The 19,986-nt window shown below is 47.3% G+C and overlaps 1 protein-coding gene across 2 annotated transcripts in view; it reads right to left on the bottom strand.

Moving 5' to 3' along the window:
- The window catches only part of HMCN2 (hemicentin 2), an 816,728-nt gene that overhangs the window by 96,002 nt on the left and 700,740 nt on the right, over positions 1–19,986 (bottom strand). For both annotated transcript variants that reach the window (XM_069237054.1, XM_069237056.1), the window contains 6 exons: positions 17,108–17,291; positions 16,723–16,820; positions 14,899–15,177; positions 13,330–13,520; positions 12,683–12,764; positions 11,203–11,339 (listed from right to left, as the gene is read on the bottom strand). In XM_069237054.1, the coding sequence (XP_069093155.1) occupies positions 11,203–11,339; positions 12,683–12,764; positions 13,330–13,520; positions 14,899–15,177; positions 16,723–16,820; positions 17,108–17,291 (971 nt within the window). The remainder of the gene's footprint in view (positions 1–11,202; positions 11,340–12,682; positions 12,765–13,329; positions 13,521–14,898; positions 15,178–16,722; positions 16,821–17,107; positions 17,292–19,986) is intronic.

The raw sequence follows: 19,986 nt of genomic DNA, 5'->3' as shown, positions 1-19,986 counted from the left end.
GAGGAGGGTCTTCCAATCCGCAGCAGTGTGCGGAGAGGACGGTCTTGCAGTCCGCAGCAGTGTGCGGAGAGGAGGGTCTTGCAATCCGCAGCAGTGTGCGGAGAGGAGAGTCTTGCAATCCGCAGCAGTGTGCGGAGAGGAGGGTCTTCCAATCCGCAGCAGTGTGCGGAGAGGACGGTCTTGCAGTCCGCAGCAGTGTGCGGAGAGGAGAGTCTTGCAGTCCGCATCAGTGTGCGGAGAGGAGAGTCTTGCAATCCGCAGCAGTGTGCGGAGAGGAGGGTCTTGCAATCCGCAGCAGTGTGCCGAGAGGAGAGTCTTGCAATCAGCAGCTGTGTGCGGAGAGGAGAGTCTTGCAGTCCGCAGCAGTGTGTGGAGAGGAGAGTCTTGCAATCTGCAGCAGTGTGCGGAGAGGAGAGTCTTACAATCCGCAGCAGTGTGCGAAGAGGAGAGTCTTGCAATCCGCAGCAATGTGCACAGAGGTAGGGTCTTGCAATCAGCAGCAGTGTGCTGAGAGGACGGCCTTGCAGTCCGCAGCAGTGTGCGGAGAGGAGGGTCTTGCAATCCACAGCAGTGTGCGGAGAGGAGAGTCTTGCAATCCGCAGCAGTGTGCGGAGAGGAGGGTCTTGCAATCCGCAGCAGTGTGCGGAGAGGAGGGTCTTGCAATCCGCAGCAGTGTGCAGAGAGGAGAGTCTTGCAATCTGCAGCAGTGTGCAGAGAGGAGGGTCTTGCAATCCGCAGCAGTGTGCAGAGAGGAGGGTCCTGCAATCAGCAGCAGTGTGCGGAGAGGAGAGTCTTGCAATCAGCAGCAGTGTGCGGAGAGGAAGGTCTTGCAATCCGCAGCAGTGTGCAGAGTTGAGAGTCTTTCAATCAGCAGCAGTGTGCGGAGAGGAGAGTCTTGCCATCTGCAGCAGTGTGTGGAGAGGAGAGTCTTGCAATCTGCAGCAGTGTGCAGAGAGGAGAGCCTTGCAATCAGCAGCAGTGTGCAGAGAGGAGAGTCTTGCAATCAGCAGCAGTGTGCGGAGAGGAGAGTCTTGCAATCTGCAGCAGTGTGCACAGAAGTAGGGTCTTGCAATCAGCAGCAGTGTGCGGAGAGGAGGGTCTTACAGTCCGCAGCAGTGTGCGGAGAGGAGAGTCTTGCAATCAGCAGCAGTGTGTGGAGAGGAGAGTCTTGCAATCCGCAACAGTGTGCGGAGAGGAGGGTCTTGCAGTCTGCAGCAGTGTGCGGAGAGGAGGGTCTTGCAGTCCACAGCAGTGTGCGGAGAGGAGAGTCTTGCAATCTGCAGCAGTGTGCGGAGAGGAGAGTCTTACAATCCGCAGCAGTGCGCAAAGAGGAGAGTCTTGCAATCCGAAGCAATGTGCACAGAGGTAGGGTCTTGCAATCAGCAGCAGTGTGCTGAGAGGACGGTCTTGCAGTCCGCAGCAGTGTGCGGAGAGGAGGGTCTTGAAATCTGCAGCAGTGTGCGGAGAGGAGAGTCTTGCAATCCGCAGCAGTGTGCAGAGAGGAGGGTCTTGCAATCCGCAGCAGTGTGCGGAGAGGAGAGTCTTGCAAACAGCAGCAGTGTGCGGAGAGGAGAGTCTTTCAATCCGCAGCAGTGTGCGGAGAGGAGAGTCTTGCAATCTGCAGCAGTGTGCGGAGAGGAGAGTCTTGCAATCAGCAGCAGTGTGCGGAGAGGAGAGTCTTGCAATCCGCAGCAGTGTGCACAGAGGTAGGGTTTTGCAATCAGCAGCAGTGTGCGGAGAGGAGGGTCTTGCAGTCCGCACCAGTGTGCGGAGAGGAGAGTCTTGCAATCAGCAGCAGTGTGCGGAGAGGAGAGTCTTGCAATCCGCAACAGTGTGCGGAGAGGAGGGTCTTGCAGTCCGCAGCAGTGTGCGGAGAGGAGGGTCTTACAGTTCGCAGCAGTGTGTGGAGAGGAGGGTCTTGCAGTCCGCAGCAGTGTGCGGAGAGGAGAGTCTTGCAATCCACAGCAGTGTGCGGAGAGGAGAGTCTTGCAATCTGCAGCAGTGTGCACAGAGGTAGGGTCTTGCAATCCGCAGCAGTGTGCGGAGAGGAGGGTCTTGCAATCCGCAGCAGTGTGCGGAGAGGAGAGTCTTTCAATCAGCAGCAGTGTGCGGAGAGGAGAGTCTTTCAATCCGCAGCAGTGTGCGGAGAGGAGAGTCTTGCAATCCGCGGCAGTGTGCGGAGAGGAGAATCTTGCAATCCGCAGCAGTGTGCGGAGAGGAGGGTCTTGTAATCCGCAGCAGTGTGCGGAGAGGAGGTGTAGGAGGCTGGACTGGCTTGTAGTGAGTACCAAGGGGTACTTGCACCTTGCACCAGGCCCAGTTATCCCTTATTAGTGTATAGGGGGTCTAGCAGCTTAGGCTGATAGATAATGGTAGCTTAGCAGAGCAGCTTAGGCTGAACTAGGAGACGTGTGAAGCTACTACAGTACCACTTAGTGTCATATGCACAATATCATAAGAAAACACAATACACAGTTATACTAAAAATAAAGGTACTTTATTTTTATGACAATATGCCAAAGTATCTTAGAGTGTACCCTCAGTGAGAGGATAGGAAATATACACAAGATATATATACACAATAGCAAAAATATGCAGTATAGTCTTAGAAAACAGTGCAAACAATGTATAGTTACAATAGGATGCAATGGGGAAACATAGGGATAGGGGCAACACAAACCATATACTCCAGAAGTGGAATGTGAACCACGAATGGACCCCAAACCTATGTGACCCTGTAGAGGGTCGCTGGGACTATTAGAAAATAGTGAGAGTTAGCAAAATAACCCTCCCCAAGACCCTGAAAAGTGAGTGCAAAGTGCACTAAAGTTCCCCTAAGGACAAAATAGTCGTGTTAGAGGGAAAATGCAAGGAAAACACAAATCAGTAATGCAACAACGATGGATTCATGAATGAGGGTACCTGTGGAACAAGGGGACCAAGTCCAAAAGTCACAAGCAGCTCGGAGATGGGCAGATGCCCAAGAAATGCCAGCGGTTGGTGCAAAGAAGCTCTTACTAGGCTGAAGAACTGTGAATACTGCAGGAACGACAAGGGCTAGAGACTTCCCCTTTGGAGGATGGATCCCCCACGCCTTGGAGAGTCGTGCAGAAGTGTTTTCCCGCCGGATGGACGCCAACAAGCCTTGCTACACGCAAATCGTGCGTTTGGCGTTTTTGGACGCTGCTGGGGCCCAGGAGGGACCAGAAGGTCGCAAATTGGACCTGCAGAGAGAGGGGACGTCGAGCAAGACAAAGAGCCCTCACTGAAGCAGGTAGCACCCGGAGAAGTGCCAGAAACAGGCACTACGAGGATGCGTGAAACGGTGCTCGCCTAAGTTGCACAAAGGAGTCCCACGTCGCCGGAGACCAACTTAGAAAGTCGTGCAATGCAGGTTAGAGTGCCGTGGACCCAGGCTTGGCTGTGCACGAAGGATTTCCGCCGGAAGTGCACAGGGGCCGGAGTAGCTTGCAAAGTCGCGGTTCCCAGCAATGCAGCCCAGCGAGGTGAGGCAAGGACTTACGTCCACCAAACTTGGGCTGAAGAGTCACTGGACTGTGGGGGTCACTTGGACGGTGTCGCTGGATTCGAGGGACCTCGCTCGTCGTGCTGAGAGGAGACCCAAGGGACCGGTAATGCAGCTTTTTGGTGCCTGCGGTTGCAGGGGGAAGATTCCGTCGACCCACGGGAGATTTCTTCGGAGCTTCTGGTGCAGAGAGGAGGCAGACTACCCCCACAGCATGCACAAGCAGGAAAACAGTCGAGAAGGCGGCAGGATCAGCGTTACAGAGTTGCAGTAGTCGTCTTTGCTACTATGTTGCAGGTTTGCAGGCTTCCAGCGCGGTCAGCGGTCGATTCCTTATCAGAAGGTGAAGAGGGAGATGCAGAGGAACTCGGCTGAGCTCATGCATTCGTTATCTAAAGTTTCCCCGGAGACAGAGACCCTAAATAGCCAGAAAAGAGGGTTTGGCTACCTAGGAGAGAGGAAAGGCTACTAACACCTGAAGGAGCCTATCACAAGGAGTCTCTGACGTCACCTGGTGGCACTGGCCACTCAGAGCAGTCCAGTGTGCCAGCAGCACCTCTGTTTCCAAGATGGCAGAGGTCTGGAGCACACTGGAGGAGCTCTGGACACCTCCCAGGGGAGGTGCAGGTCAGGGGAGTGGTCACTCCCCTTTCCTTTGTCCAGTTTCGCGCCAGAGCAGGGGCTAAGGGGTCCCTGAACCGGTGTAGACTGGCTTATGCAGAATTGGGCACATCTGTGCCCAACAAAGCATTTCCAGAGGCTGGGGGAGGCTACTCCTCCCCTGCCTTCACACCATTTTCCAAAGGGAGAGGGTGTCACACCCTCTCTCAGAGGAAGTTCTTTGTTCTGCCATCCTGGGCCAGGCCTGGCTGGACCCCAGGAGGGCAGCTGCCTGTCTGAGGGGTTGGCAGCAGCAGCAGCTGCGGAGAAACCCCAGGAAGGGCAGTCTGGCAGTACCAGGGTCTGTGCTACAGACCACTGGGATCATGGAATTGTACCAATAATGCCAGGATGGCATAGAGGGGGCAATTCCATGATCATAGACATGTTACATGGCCATATTCGGAGTTACCATGGTGAAGCTACATATAGGTAGTGACCTATATGTAGTGCACGCGTGTAATGGTGTCCCCGCACTCACAAAGTTCAGTGAATTGGCTCTGAACAATGTGGGGGCACCTTGGCTAGTGCCAGGGTGCCCTCACACTAAGTAACTTTGCACCTAACCTTTACCAGGTAAAGGTTAGACATATAGGTGACTTATAAGTTACTTAAGTGCAGTGTAAAATGGCTGTGAAATAACGTGGACGTTATTTCACTCAGGCTGCAGTGGCAGGCCTGTGTAAGATTTGTCAGAGTTCCCTATGGGTGGCAAAAGAAATGCTGCAGCCCATAGGGATCTCCTGGAACCCCAATACCCTGGGTACCTCAGTACCATATACTAGGGAATTATAAGGGTGTTCCAGTAAGCCAATGTAAATTGGTAAAAATGGTCACTAGCCTGTCAGTGACAATTTGGAAAGAAATGAGAGAGCATAACCACTGAGGTTCTGATTAGCAGAGCCTCAGTGAGACAGTTAGTCACTACACAGGTAACACATTCAGGCACACTTATGAGCACTGGGGCCCTGGGTTACCAGGGTCCCAGTGACACATACAACTAAAACAACATATATACAGTGAAAAATGGGGGTAACATGCCAGGCAAGATGGTACTTTCCTACAGGAGGGTCTTGCAGTCCGCAGCAGTGTGCGGAGAGGAGAGTCTTGCAATCCACAGCAGTGTGCGGAGAGGAGAGTCTTGCAATCTGCAGCAGTGTGCACAGAGGTAGGGTCTTGCAATCCGCAGCAGTGTGCGGAGAGGAGAGTCTTGCAATCCGCAGCAGTGTGCGAAGAGGAGAGTCTTGCAATCCGCAGCAATGTGCACAGAGGTAGGGTCTTGCAATCAGCAGCAGTGTGCTGAGAGGACGGTCTTGCAGTCCGCAGCAGTGTGCAGAGAGGAGGGTCTTGCAATCCACAGCAGTGTGCGGAGAGGAGAGTCTTGCAATCCGCAGCAGTGTGCGGAGAGGAGGGTCTTGCAATCCGCAGCAGTGTGCGGAGAGGAGGGTCTTGCAATCCGCAGCAGTGTGCAGAGAGGAGAGTCTTGCAATCTGCAGCAGTGTGCAGAGAGGAGGGTCTTGCAATCCGCAGGAGTGTGCAGAGAGGAGGGTCCTGCAATCAGCAGCAGTGTGCGGAGAGGAGAGTCTTGCAATCAGCAGCAGTGTGCGGAGAGGAAGGTCTTGCAATCCGCAGCAGTGTGCAGAGTTGAGAGTCTTTCAATCAGCAGCAGTGTGCGGAGAGGAGAGTCTTGCCATCTGCAGCAGTGTGTGGAGAGGAGAGTCTTGCAATCTGCAGCAGTGTGCAGAGAGGAGAGCCTTGCAATCAGCAGCAGTGTGCAGAGAGGAGAGTCTTGCAATCAGCAGCAGTGTGCGGAGAGGAGAGTCTTGCAATCTGCAGCAGTGTGCACAGAAGTAGGGTCTTGCAATCAGCAGCAGTGTGCGGAGAGGAGGGCCTTACAGTCCGCAGCAGTGTGCGGAGAGGAGAGTCTTGCAATCAGCAGCAGTGTGTGGAGAGGAGAGTCTTGCAATCCGCAACAGTGTGCGGAGAGGAGGGTCTTGCAGTCTGCAGCAGTGTGCGGAGAGGAGGGTCTTGCAGTCCACAGCAGTGTGCGGAGAGGAGAGTCTTGCAATCTGCAGCAGTGTGCGGAGAGGAGAGTCTTACAATCCGCAGCAGTGCGCGAAGAGGAGAGTCTTGCAATCCGAAGCAATGTGCACAGAGGTAGGGTCTTGCAATCAGCAGCAGTGTGCTGAGAGGACGGTCTTGCAGTCCGCAGCAGTGTGCGGAGAGGAGGGTCTTGAAATCTGCAGCAGTGTGCGGAGAGGAGAGTCTTGCAATCCGCAGCAGTGTGCAGAGAGGAGGGTCTTGCAATCCGCAGCAGTGTGCGGAGAGGAGAGTCTTGCAAACAGCAGCAGTGTGCACAGAGGTAGGGTCTTGCAATCTGAAGCAGTGTGCGGAGAGGAGAGTCTTTCAATCCGCAGCAGTGTGCGGAGAGGAGAGTCTTGCAATCTGCAGCAGTGTGCGGAGAGGAGAGTCTTGCAATCAGCAGCAGTGTGCGGAGAGGAGAGTCTTGCAATCCGCAGCAGTGTGCACAGAGGTAGGGTTTTGCAATCAGCAGCAGTGTGCGGAGAGGAGGGTCTTGCAGTCCGCACCAGTGTGCGGAGAGGAGAGTCTTGCAATCAGCAGCAGTGTGCGGAGAGGAGAGTCTTGCAATCCGCAACAGTGTGCGGAGAGGAGGGTCTTGCAATCTGCAGCAGTGTGCGGAGAGGAGAGTCTTGCAATCCGCAGCAGTGTGCACAGAGGTAGGGTTTTGCAATCAGCAGCAGTGTGCGGAGAGGAGGGTCTTGCAGTCCGCAGCAGTGTGCGGAGAGGAGAGTCTTGCAAACAGCAGCAGTGTGCGGAGAGGAGAGTCTTTCAATCCGCAGCAGTGTGCGGAGAGGAGAGTCTTGCAATCTGCAGCAGTGTGCGGAGAGGAGAGTCTTGCAATCAGCAGCAGTGTGCGGAGAGGAGAGTCTTGCAATCCGCAGCAGTGTGCACAGAGGTAGGGTTTTGCAATCAGCAGCAGTGTGCGGAGAGGAGGGTCTTGCAGTCCGCACCAGTGTGCGGAGAGGAGAGTCTTGCAATCAGCAGCAGTGTGCGGAGAGGAGAGTCTTGCAATCCGCAACAGTGTGCGGAGAGGAGGGTCTTGCAGTCCGCAGCAGTGTGCGGAGAGGAGGGTCTTACAGTTCGCAGCAGTGTGTGGAGAGGAGGGTCTTGCAGTCCGCAGCAGTGTGCGGAGAGGAGAGTCTTGCAATCCACAGCAGTGTGCGGAGAGGAGAGTCTTGCAATCTGCAGCAGTGTGCACAGAGGTAGGGTCTTGCAATCCGCAGCAGTGTGCGGAGAGGAGAGTCTTGCAATCTGCAGCAGTGTGCGGAGAGGAGGGTCTTGCAATCCGCAGCAGTGTGCGGAGAGGAGAGTCTTTCAATCAGCAGCAGTGTGCGGAGAGGAGAGTCTTTCAATCCGCAGCAGTGTGCGGAGAGGAGAGTCTTGCAATCCGCGGCAGTGTGCGGAGAGGAGGGTCTTGCAATCCGCAACAGTGTGCGGAGAGGAGGGTCTTGCAGTCCGCAGCAGTGTGCGGAGAGGAGGGTCTTACAGTTCGCAGCAGTGTGTGGAGAGGAGGGTCTTGCAGTCCGCAGCAGTGTGCGGAGAGGAGAGTCTTGCAATCCGCAACAGTGTGCGGAGAGGAGGGTCTTGCAGTCCGCAGCAGTGTGCGGAGAGGAGGGTCTTACAGTTCGCAGCAGTGTGTGGAGAGGAGGGTCTTGCAGTCCGCAGCAGTGTGCGGAGAGGAGAGTCTTGCAATCCACAGCAGTGTGCGGAGAGGAGAGTCTTGCAATCTGCAGCAGTGTGCACAGAGGTAGGGTCTTGCAATCCGCAGCAGTGTGCGGAGAGGAGAGTCTTGCAATCTGCAGCAGTGTGCGGAGAGGAGGGTCTTGCAATCCGCAGCAGTGTGCGGAGAGGAGAGTCTTGCAATCCGCAGCAGTGTGCGGAGAGGAGGGTCTTGCAATCCACAGCACTGTGTGGAGAGGAGGGTCTTGCAGTCCGCAGCAGTGTGCGGAGAGGAGGGTCTTGCCATCTGCAGCAGTGTGCGGAGAGGAGAGCCTTGCAATGTGCAGTAGTGTGCGGAGAGGAGGGTCTTGCAATCAGCGTCTGAGTCTGGGCTCCATACTCTACATACTCCACACCTACTCCATACTCCCATACACCTCACCTCAGTTCTGGTGAAGTACAGTGTCTGCCAAACTCTAAATGACTCATACTATACAATGCCCAGGCCAAACATAGCATGCACAGCAGCATTTTCTTATTTGTGTTGCAGCTGGGGCAGTGGTACAGGAAAGATATAATGCAATGCATCACAGTGGTGCAAATGGGGCATTTGGGTAAAATATTGACTTAAAAATACGTGGAGACAGGAATATCAGAAATGTAATATCGTGACACACCAATATCCTGATTACAAATACCACTGTCAAGAATATCGTTTTATTGAGGTAATATCGTTTTAAATAATATTGATGTTTTTTAATTTCAATTATATTAATATAGTGGTTAAAAATATATATTTTTAAGCTATACGAATGTGCTTTAGTTGATATTTTACTTTTATGGGCTACTATTGTTTATATAAGTTATTCATTTTTCAAAATATAGTTTGTAATTATGGAAGTTTTATAATGTTTAATAATTTTTTAATAGTAATTTATAGTGTTTTAGTGGATCATTGGGCTTATAAGGAGATAGGGTGGGATGGTAACTAGGTCAATGGTTCCCAACCTTTTGACTTCCCCACTTTATCAATACTGGAACCTGGGGACCCCCACTGAATCATGATTGGAATCTGGGGGACCCCCACTGAGTGATTACTGAAAACTGAGGACCTAATCTGTTGATATTTTTTTATTTTCTCAGCAGTCACGGAATCCATGAGGAGCCTCTGCGGACCCCCAGGGGTCCCCAGACCACAGGTTGGGAACCACTGAACTAGGTTATAATTAATCATGAAATATTTAATTATTTGTTTGATGTCTGCTATGTAGGTTATGTAATACTGATTTATTTTTGTTACATGTTATTTGCGAGCTGTTAGGTTTGTAGGGGTACATGGTAGTAAGTTAAATAATTAATAATTAATTAACAATTAACTATTAATTGATGCATAATTATTTAATTGATGTTTAATTATGGAACTTATGGAATACTTACAAAAATATTTTAGTTGTAGGCTGCTAGATTTGTAAGGGTGTAGAGTCGGATATTAGTTAAATAATAATTAATTAGCAATTTATTATTAATTGTAAATGTACTATTTCATTGAATTTTATTTATGTAAATTATGGAGGACTGATTTATTTTACTTAAATTTTAGTGGCAGGATGCTTGGTTTCTAAGAGTGCAGGGCAGGGTTTCTAGGAGTACAAGTAACAATTAATTATCATTTAGTATGAGTAAATTAAGTATTTAATTGAATTTTAAATATGTACATTTTGGAATTCTGATTTATTTGAATTATATTTTAGTTGTGGGCTGGTAGGTTTGTAGGGGTATGGGCCTGGAAGTTAATTGAATACTAATTATTTTACAATTTATTATTAATTGTTAATTGTTTAGTTGATTTTAAATATGTAAATTTATGGAATAAATATGTTTTTAGTTATATTTTAGGTGCAGCCTTTGTAGGTTGGGAGGGGTATAGGGTGGGAAGTTAATTAACTATTTATTAAATAACAATTATTTATTAATTGCTAATTGTTTTATTGAATAGCAATTATGTACACTGATTAACTGTTTTGAGTTGTTTTATTACATTTATTCATGTTAATTATTAATTTTAATACTGAGTTTAATATTTTTTTACATTCACAGTGTTACTTTTGTCTGTAATGTGTTTGTAGTGAAGTACCTTAACTACTCTTTTTTAGAGTGCCGTAGGAATAGTAAAATTAACTTCTAAGCAGTTCAACGCTTTCCCTTCTGTTGCGATGACTGGAGTGGGAACAGTAATTTTTACCCCTCTGAAGTCCAACGCTTTCCCTACTGTTGTCCTGCTTTGGAGTGAGATTGGTAAATTGAACCCCTCTGAAGTCCAATGCGTTCCCTGCTGTTGCACAGACTGGAGTGGGAATCGTAAATCTAACTTCTCCGAAGCCCAACACTTTCCCTACTATTGCGGTGACTGGAGTGGGAATAGTAATATAACCCCTCTGAAGTCCAACGCGTTCCCTGCTGTTGCATAAACTAGAGCAGGGATAGTATACTTAATATTCTTACACCACAATAGTTGTCATAATATATGTAAAATACATTTCAAATCATTTTGTGTTGTTTTATATTTTATATATTTTTTTTATGTATTTTATTTATTTTAATGCTTATAGTATTTTTAGTAAATGTGTTATTTGGGGTTTTACATTTTAAATATCTTATTTATTGGCTGCATTAACTTATTTTTTTATTGAATTGTTTAGATTTTTTATGGTTCTGTTGTGCGTATATGTACATAGCCCATGAATGAGGGGCTGTGTTAACATTCAGACAGGAATCAGAAACCCTTAGGGAGTCCGTGGGCTGTAAGGGGCCTGGGAGTATCACAAGCTCGTCAAGAGAGGTAGGTTTAAGGCGTAAGGAGGAAGGACGGCAGGTTTACGCCCGTCCGCTTAGCAGTCACAGCTAGCCGCTGATGAACCTTCGTCAGTCACTGATAGCACCCTGAATACTCAGAGGATGTTTTTCTGATTGTGGTATACAACTATTTCCACAGAAACCAGCAAAGATCTACATGTTATGTTGACATAAAAGTACTGACTTACTTTATAGTAAGACGGCATGTGAAACAGCAAGACAAGCAATGGATACTATAGAATAATGATAAAAACCTAAAGGGTGGCATCAGGAATGAACCTATGCCTGGGTTTTCCAAAGGTGCGAGAGTGTGAGTAAGATAGCCAGGACTGAGACTGGCTTGAGGTGAGACCCAATGCTGCAAAATGGATCCCCCACTGTCCATGTTAGAGGTTGCACCCCACCACTCTCCAAGTACTCACCAGTAAAGGCCTCCCTCCCTTCTGCCATTCTATGCTGGGAGAAGGTTCTGCCTCGACATGGCACTCCAGAACCAGTTGTCCATTTGGCACCACGGTGAAGGTACGCGGCTCACTGGGTCCAATGACTCTCGGCGGGACTGCAGGAGCATAGGAGAAAACCTTGGTTTAAAATGCAGGACTCTTTTGCACCACCAATGCCAGCCAGAAGTTATGAGGTGCAGCATGCACGGGTGCCACCCACCCCTCCATTTTCCTATTCCCCAGCCTACTGGGAGTGGTCAACATTGGGCAGGAGGTTCATCTTCTGTTGACGTGCCTACATCTATTTGGGTAAAATGTTGTATCCAAATGGGAATACTGCCAGGCTCCTGAAATCATCACAGAGGACCTCTTATTCATCTAGGTGCAGACCAAATATTGGGTGATTTCAACTGCGGGGCAATGATGAAACACTCATCCTACTTTGAAATTCCAAGATACCAAACTCACAGTCAACCTTATTGTTCTGGCAATGACCCCATCCATCTCAAAGGGCCTTAACTTGAGCTGGTCCTCCCCAGGAACAGGGAGATTAACCAGCTCCATGAAGTGGACAGGGGTCACATCTATCTTCTTCTGCACCGTCGAGTCGCCTTTCACTGCTCATATGAGGAACCGAACACAACATAACTTAGTTTGGGCACAAGGTTAAATTGTTTTCTAAGGAATTCGAGAAGACACCAGGTCATTGGCCTCTCTCCTGTGTCTTGACATCTGGCTATCTTCACACTCAAAGAATTTCTCACCAAGAAAGATTATGAAGTGACATCTGTCTGCATCAAACCTACTCACACCATAAAGCCTAACTGGATGTATCACAATGCAAAATCAAAGAATCTTTGCCAGAAGTAAACCCAACACTAAATATATTAGCTCAGCCTGGGACAATCCCAAACAATTACATTAGGACACCAATCAAAGCAGAACAGTTTGGTCAAGCATCAAAAAAGGTTATGGAATGAAGCTGAAGACCTATTCAAGACCAGACAACGTTCCCGTAACCCCACATGCACTAGATCACCCTTCTTCCCTTTAGATCACACTCCAATAGCATTGTCTTAGTATTTTCCTAGAAATCAAAGTTATTCAAAATAAGAGCTTCCAAGCTTCCATCCTCTTGAATAAAAGTTAACCTCTGACCTATCTTCAATAAATCACATCCCACAGTGTGTTCATCACTGCTCCCTCAGACTAACACAAGGCCATTACCATCCCACATCCCAGTCTGCCTTGCATTAGAATGAACTAACATTCTGGTTATCCTGGCAAATCATATAGGTTACCATGTCACAAGCCTCAAACCAGCACACCTTGAAGTAATTTGGCATGTGCGCTAACAAAATGTGTAAATATATCAATAAGTGAAAGTACCCACACTCAGGCTGTACACAAACAGTGCATCTCCCCTCATCTCCCCACTGCATGCACAGCAATGACCTACCTTGCATCCGGACCCAGAAGCCCCTAGAGGCATCACCAGCAGGACTTCTCGCCAGGCAGACATAGAAACCAGCGTCTTCCATCTTCAAGAAAGCGGGAAGGATTGAGAAACACATAATATGAGAACCGGAGAAAAAGTAAAGAAATGAAGCTATATGGCCTCAACTCTTCGTTTCAGAGAAGCATGTCCTTAGCCTCTCCAAAGCTTGTCCCTAGCTGTCTATCAAGAAAGCTATGGCTTCCACATTTGACCTTGTTTGAATTCAGTAAATGTGATTGGATGGTAAAATATGGCAATGGAAATTTATAGCAGCCTAGACCTATATGTCATTGCAGCTCGGTTCTAGATATCTAGGTTTCTGGCCTAGAGGTACCTTCTTAGATGCAAGAAAGAGTTTTGTGTCAAACTCTTTACTCCTCTGTAGGCACCAACTCAAAGGTTAATCAGTTTCTTATCGTCTCCACCAATCTCAAGCTTTTTCACTAGAACTAAACTCAGGTCATGTTCAAAAGTAACAGGTCCTTCTGTCTCAACCAACATCAGCCTCAAGCTAGAGACCTTAAGGTGAAATGTTCTCCACAGACCTGCACAGACCTTCAGAACTACCCACCTTCAGAATCAAACCCACAAACAGTAACATGACGCACCTGCACCTGCTCTATGCGTAGGATTTTCCCCGCTCTTGCTCCGCCTCCAGGGCTGGACAGTGGCACGCCGTCTTTCTCCCAGGTCACAGTGGGTGTCGGAATGCCCGCCACATTGCACGTTAGTTCCAGGGTGGCGTTCACAGCAAGGTACACATCAGTGGCTTGACTGGATCCCTCGATCTGGGGGGGCGCTGAAATATGCAAAAAATGGGAATGAGGAGTTAAGACTCCATGTCTGTAAACGTCCTAGAACCAGTCAGTGGGCCAAAGGGGCCCTTTAGCAAAGGAACCATTATTTTCAGCATAGATCAATGAATGGGTGAGGAGTGGATTTTATTAAGAGGTGGAGGCTATAAGAAGCACATGGAGGCCCTGAGCATGGAAACGGCTAATAAAGTGATTACTTAGCAGGAGCAGGAATAACTGACCACGAACGTGAACCGGGAAACCTTTCATGATAAGCAAACATATCTCAGCCTTCAGATGTTCTTCTCTACAAAAGTCAGTATTTAAAGTAGACGTAGACTGTACAAGGTATCAAGAGATAACGGCTGCATTGTATTGGCATCTCTATTGTACACTGGACTGAGAGCTGGACTGTACAAAGAAGAGGAGAGGGGTCTGGGTGCCTCATTAAGGGATGGCCCTAATTAAGTTTCTACTCTAAAGTGGGAGTACTTCAGGGCCAACTCTGAAGTAAGAATTAGGATTAACCTACATTAGAGGATAATGTCTACAATGGGCAGGGAGCAGTGTTCTAAACTGGACTGTGAGATAGACGACGCAATGGAGTCTGAGTGCATGTTTAGCTTGTGGTCGGAGCAAACTTCTACTTTACATTGGAAAACAGATTCCTCAAGGAAGAGGAGTCTAGGTTCTGACTCTGGAGTGTGAGACAGTGCCTGCACTGGTAATGGACTTAAGTTTGACTTTTTATTAGGAGTTGGGTTCTGCTCGACAGTGGGATCTTTGTTCTGCCGATATCAATGACTTGCCTGGTTATGTTGGGCCACATCACTTAACTCTGCCCTGAGGAAGCCCGTAAAAGGGCGAAACACATTGGCTGGGCTTGTACATTTGAGAAGAATCAAGATTAAAAAGATTTTGAATATTAAGGATCTACTTGACTCATTGTGTGATTGTTTCTTATATTCTCTGAATTTGTTGGCTCTCTGTTGTTTTGTTTATTTCTAATGTTAGGCCCTTTGGCAGCTGGTCCTCAGAGGTGGGCAATAAGTGTTCTAGATTTTGTGGGTACTACAAGTCGTGCAACAACGAGCCTCCTAGCTGTCAATATTTGTTCAGGATCTAGGTCCTACTCTGCAGACTGAGCAGATTTCTATGTTGAAGTGAGAGCAAGCTTCCTACCTGTTGTTGGATTTAGAGTGTCCACTTAAGTGGAATTTGAACTCTAACCTACAGTGAGAAGCAGGTTCTACACAGCACCAGAGGCTGAGCTCAAATCCAAAGCATTTGAGATGTGCTGTCAAAACATCAGGAATTCTAAACTGACTGCATTTTAAAACAGCATAGGCCAGGGGTGTAAAAAGTAAAAGCAGATGTTCTTACCCATGACAGAAAGGCGGAAGTGTTTGCTAACTTTCCCAGCTGGGTTCACTGCTACACAAGAGTAAAGTCCAGCATCACTTGCACGGACGTGCTCTAGGTGCAACCTTGTTCCCAATCCATTGGTGATCAGGTTGTTTCTGAGAGTGAATGGTTCCCCGTCCTTGACCCATGACAGAGCTGGGCGTGGTGTCCCAAGAGCCTCACAGGTTAAGGTAACAGCAGATCCAACCAGCACCGCCACATCTTCTGTGCTCTCTGCCTGCTCCAGAACTGGGCGGCCTGCAGCATGAGACAGAAGTCAAGTCAAGAAAAGCAGCAGGACTCTGAAAGCAACATTGTCAGTCAAACTCAACTCAAGGCTGCTGAGAGCAGTCATCCATCCAAAAACATGCAGGTCATGGAAGACATCTCATTGCTCTCCCAAACCACAAGTTCACAGAAGACACTGGTCATCAACACAGGTCAAGGCCACCCCAAGAAGCCAGTTAATTGCAACGGACAGGCCGTCAAACACAGTTCAAGGCCACCTTAACAAGCTGGCCATCTGTAAGAGACACTAGCGGTCAAACAAAGCTCAAAGACATCCCAAGGAACCAGCCAACTGAAAGAGACACCAGTCAAGAGACAGAGACCCCAAAGAGCCAAATAGTTAAAAGCAACACTGACAGGCTGACACAGATCAAGGGCAGCTCAAGGTCAACAAACACAGCTCAAAGACATCTGAAGGAGACGGAAAAGTTAAGGCTACACCAGCCATAAACAGAGTTTAAGGCCAACCCTTGCCGAGAAGACATCGATGAGAGTTAACCAAAAGAGACCCCGTTAGTTTGGGAATGTTCATATCTTGTGCAACATCAACAACAACTCCAGCGTTACACAAGTTTCCACACTGTTATCAATACACTAACACTAGCCTGGATCTTTTAGAATTCAAAATCCACATTGCACCCCACTGGATGTGTTCTTTTAACCAGTAAAATTACTTTAAAATGTCTCAGGTTTAACTCTGTTACAATGCTACAACCTCTTACAAGGCTACAACCTCTTGCACAATGTCAGCAATGTAATTACACAGTTAGTACAGTGACATAGGGCCTTATTACGAGTATGGCAGTCAACAGTCGGACCGCCAAACAACCACCATCTCCACCGGGATCGAAAATCACGACGAGCTGATGGCGGTGCAGATTGGAATCAGGGATTCCACTGCCAAGGCCCTGGTAATATGCACTGTCTGCTGTGCAGACGGTGCGCATTGCGAGGGTACTTGTGCTCCCTGTGGGCGGAAGCATTGCGGCCGACTTGATTACGAGCCGGCGACAATGCAGCCACTACTTTCCCGCTGGGCTGATAGGCGGAAACCTTGGTTTCTGCCCGTCAGCCCAGCGGGAAGGTCGTAATCGGGCCGGTGGGGAGGGCGCCAGTAAGGGGCAACCTCCCCATTGGAAGTTCGGCAGATGGGTCTTCCCGTCCGCAGTACTCATAATCGGCCCCATAGTCTAGTTTCATAGTCTGATGAGTTACATAATGCTCAGATCTGTGCCCATTTAGAATTAGGAACTCTGCACGAAGTGAGCTTGGACCTCATATTTTGACCGCTTGAAATTCCGCAGGACACTCTACGTAAATCACACCCTTGAGTATACCACGATGCATGTCTTCTTCCACCTTTGACACACCATGCATGTTTTGCCCGCTATGAATCACAGCGATCCCCATCCTTTCCACTGCTTCTGGTGAGGTTCCTATGATTTTTGTATTTATTCTACTCGTAAGACTTTTCTACTGAAGCATGTCATCCAATAAACTGCAAGGAAGACTTACTCTGGACTAGAAGGATGAATGTCCTCTCGGCTGCACCCGCCTGGCTGGAGGCAATGCAGGTGTAATTACCAGCATCCAAGACCTGCACCTGAGAAATCCTGTGAGAAAATGAGAGGCAAACAAAAGTGACAAAGTTGGTTTATATCTTCCTTTCACTGACAGTGTGTCTTCCATCAGTACAGGACAGAGGGGAGCAACACCCATGGACACTTATTGAAAAATTAGTGCTAAACATATGTTTACAATCCATTCCCACAATACATTGCACATCGAAGGTGATGTCCTACATTGGTGTATATCCGCCCTCGCTTCTGTATCTGTGCCCCCCACCCTGCGAGATGTGCTGTCTCTTTATGCAGCGGGACTCCAGGGCCTCCTCTCTCACCTGAGCGTGCTCCCAGAAGTGGAGAGCCGGATCCGGTCAAACACAGGAAGCGGAAGTCCATCTTTTAACCAGTTCATGTGGACAGGCAGGGAGCTCTGGGCTTGGCACTCCAGCGTCACCAGTCCACCGGGAACAGCAGTGATAACTTTTGATTCGCTGCTTCCTCGATTGATAGTTGGAGGAACTGGGGAAAGAAAAGACAGGGTCAAGGATGCAGAGTAGAAACACTCACAGTTTTTTTATATTGGTCTTTTTTAGGTTTTTTTTGCAATTACCTTACAACCATGATATTCGACATAGAAGCAACATGTGAGCGTGTTCGGGTTACGCCCCTTGCAGGAGGCCAAGGTCATGCAAACAGCGTAGCCAAGACTTTCAAGGCACAACACCATACAATCTAGAAAGGGCTACAAAGAGTTTGAAAGGGCGGGACCTAACACCCAAAACTGAAGATCCATCGCATCACCAAGACCAACCTCTGGCCACAAAGAGCAAAAAGCACGAGGAGCCGTCATATCCACAGCATCACCAAGAATATGGGTAGCAAGTTGTATCTACTCATCTATAGTGAAATGAAAAACAAAACCTCACCACGTTCACAACCACATCAGTGTCCTACTTAGGGGTTAGCGCTCACAGGAAAGAAAATCATTTCATTGCATCAGTTTGTGACGAACGTGGCAGGTCACCTCGGTGTAAAATCGAATACGTGACGGCCCTGAAGCACCTCCTAGCCACACGTAGTGCCTTAGAGATCACAAATCAACCAATGAAAACAAGTGGCAGAAATCTGTGTGAATTTATTTCCCTTCAGCAATCTGAGATTCTTCCCTGCCAGTCCATCTGAAACTTCCACCCACAGGTCCAGAGCCTCGCCCCACGTTCACGCTAACAGGATCCAGTCCTGTCCTCTCATCCTAGGTCTGCACTCTTGCACAGGGGCCATAGCAGGTTTACATCAATGACTCATTCTCATGAATGGTGGGTCAATGGATTTTTCTCTGAACTCTTATCAAGGAACCATGGGTACACATTAACAGGAACTATAATCTTTTTCTAGTGTGGCATATTAATATGAAAGCCATGTCCAGGGGTGATGGTGGACACCTTTTTATATTGTATGTAATGAGTCAATATGCTTTGGAAGGTTTCTGACAGCCAAGGGCAGGGAACTCACATTTCATTCTAATCAAAACAGTTTATCAAAAACTACAGTGATTTACTTATCTTTAAAAATTCATATCTCAGTTATTTATTTATTTATTCATGTTCATTCGGTCTAAAAGTTTAGACCATTAAAATTAAAAAATAACAATCTTACATGATGAAGTTGAGCCGTTAAAATTCATAATAACAATCATACATAGTACTGATAAAACCCAATAGCCAGCAATCAGATAAATATCGATGGTACGTTCCTTAGAACTAAGTCTATGATCATACTTAAAATACAGTAAAAGAGTCGTACAATAAGATAAAAAGAACTTTTTAAAAAGCGTGTGTCCATCATACAGATATGTACAGTTAGTGCCTTCCATTGAACTTTACTCAGTATCATGGCCGATTTATGAACTAATGAATTTCTTGTCATGTCTGAAATGTTTTATCTAGTGTCGTGGCAATTTACGGTAGAAATTCATCTCTGTAAACTTATAGGGTCTCAACTTCTCATATAAGAGACAACGAGGTCCTAATGAGATTCCTAAAGAGACCACATAAAAGATGGATAAAATTCATATCTCAGTTACCCTCAGTAGATTTATATCGCTTTGGTCTCTATTTTACGATACAAATACACTATCTTTTTTTTTATAAATTGGCATTGGATTTTTATTTTGTTGTGTTTTTTCCTTAATAACTGTTTTCATACTTTTAAATGCTTTAGACTCAGGAGTGAGCTAAGGGTTTTTTTAATACTTAAGTTGGCCTGATAAAGATTGTGACGTTATTATATGGTGAGGTCTCGCAGCCACACATAATATAATCAATTTTCCTACAGCTTGCATGGATGTAAAATGACGTACAGCATGAGGTCACGTGTTCGCCTTAACTGGATCATGTAATGGATGAAAATTTGCCTTAGGCCTGGGCAAAGTCCAAATTACGCTGGAGTAATTTGTGCAATTTCAGGAATTTTGTGTTGCGTTTGTTATGCAAAATTCCCAAAAATACGCCATTATGCCGCTTCATAAAATTATGCACAGTTCGCCTTAAAAGTTTACACTGAATGTGACATTCACAGTATAAATTTACGGCAAGCGCAATGGAACAACAGAATGCAACAGCTTTTTTGCACTCTTCTAGTGTGACATACATCCTCGCGTAAAAAATTCATGCAAGGACGCATTTCCTGCTAAAATATAGGACAAAATGATTGATTCGCATTTTGCACAATTTAGTTGAAATTTTGTGTGATTACGCAACAGAAAATTACTCAAATTCGCAAACCCCTAAATGTAACAGAACCATAAAAAACACAGAAATCGAGTCCAGGGATAAACTCTGGCTGCTGTCCCCTTGTGGAACTAATACACATAATGGTAAGGTGTCGGACTGACGAAAGCACAGTCCAAAATTCAACAGCTGAATCAATCACATGAGTTATAAAGGTAACAGCATAAACTCAATTGGGCATTAAAAAGTGCCTTGGATCCACAACACAACCAGGCGCCCGACTGCAATATAAATAGCCTTGTGAATAAAACTCCCAGTTGAGGCACAAGGCAGTGAGTTCATTGTTGGGTGACTTATTTGAATGCATCAACAGAAAATAAAGACAGAAGCACCCAAATATAGGTCAGAGGGGGTCAAGTTTAGGATTCCAGTTCACGTGCAGTAGGCCACGCCCGTTGTCACATAGGGTGCACATGCTGGAAAGG

The sequence above is a fragment of the Pleurodeles waltl genome, chromosome 6, assembly GCF_031143425.1.
Source record: "Pleurodeles waltl isolate 20211129_DDA chromosome 6, aPleWal1.hap1.20221129, whole genome shotgun sequence".
NCBI classification, from domain to species: Eukaryota; Metazoa; Chordata; class Amphibia; order Caudata; family Salamandridae; genus Pleurodeles; species Pleurodeles waltl.
The sequence above is the reverse complement of the archived record's forward strand: the minus strand, read 5'-3'. Positions and strand labels throughout refer to the sequence as shown.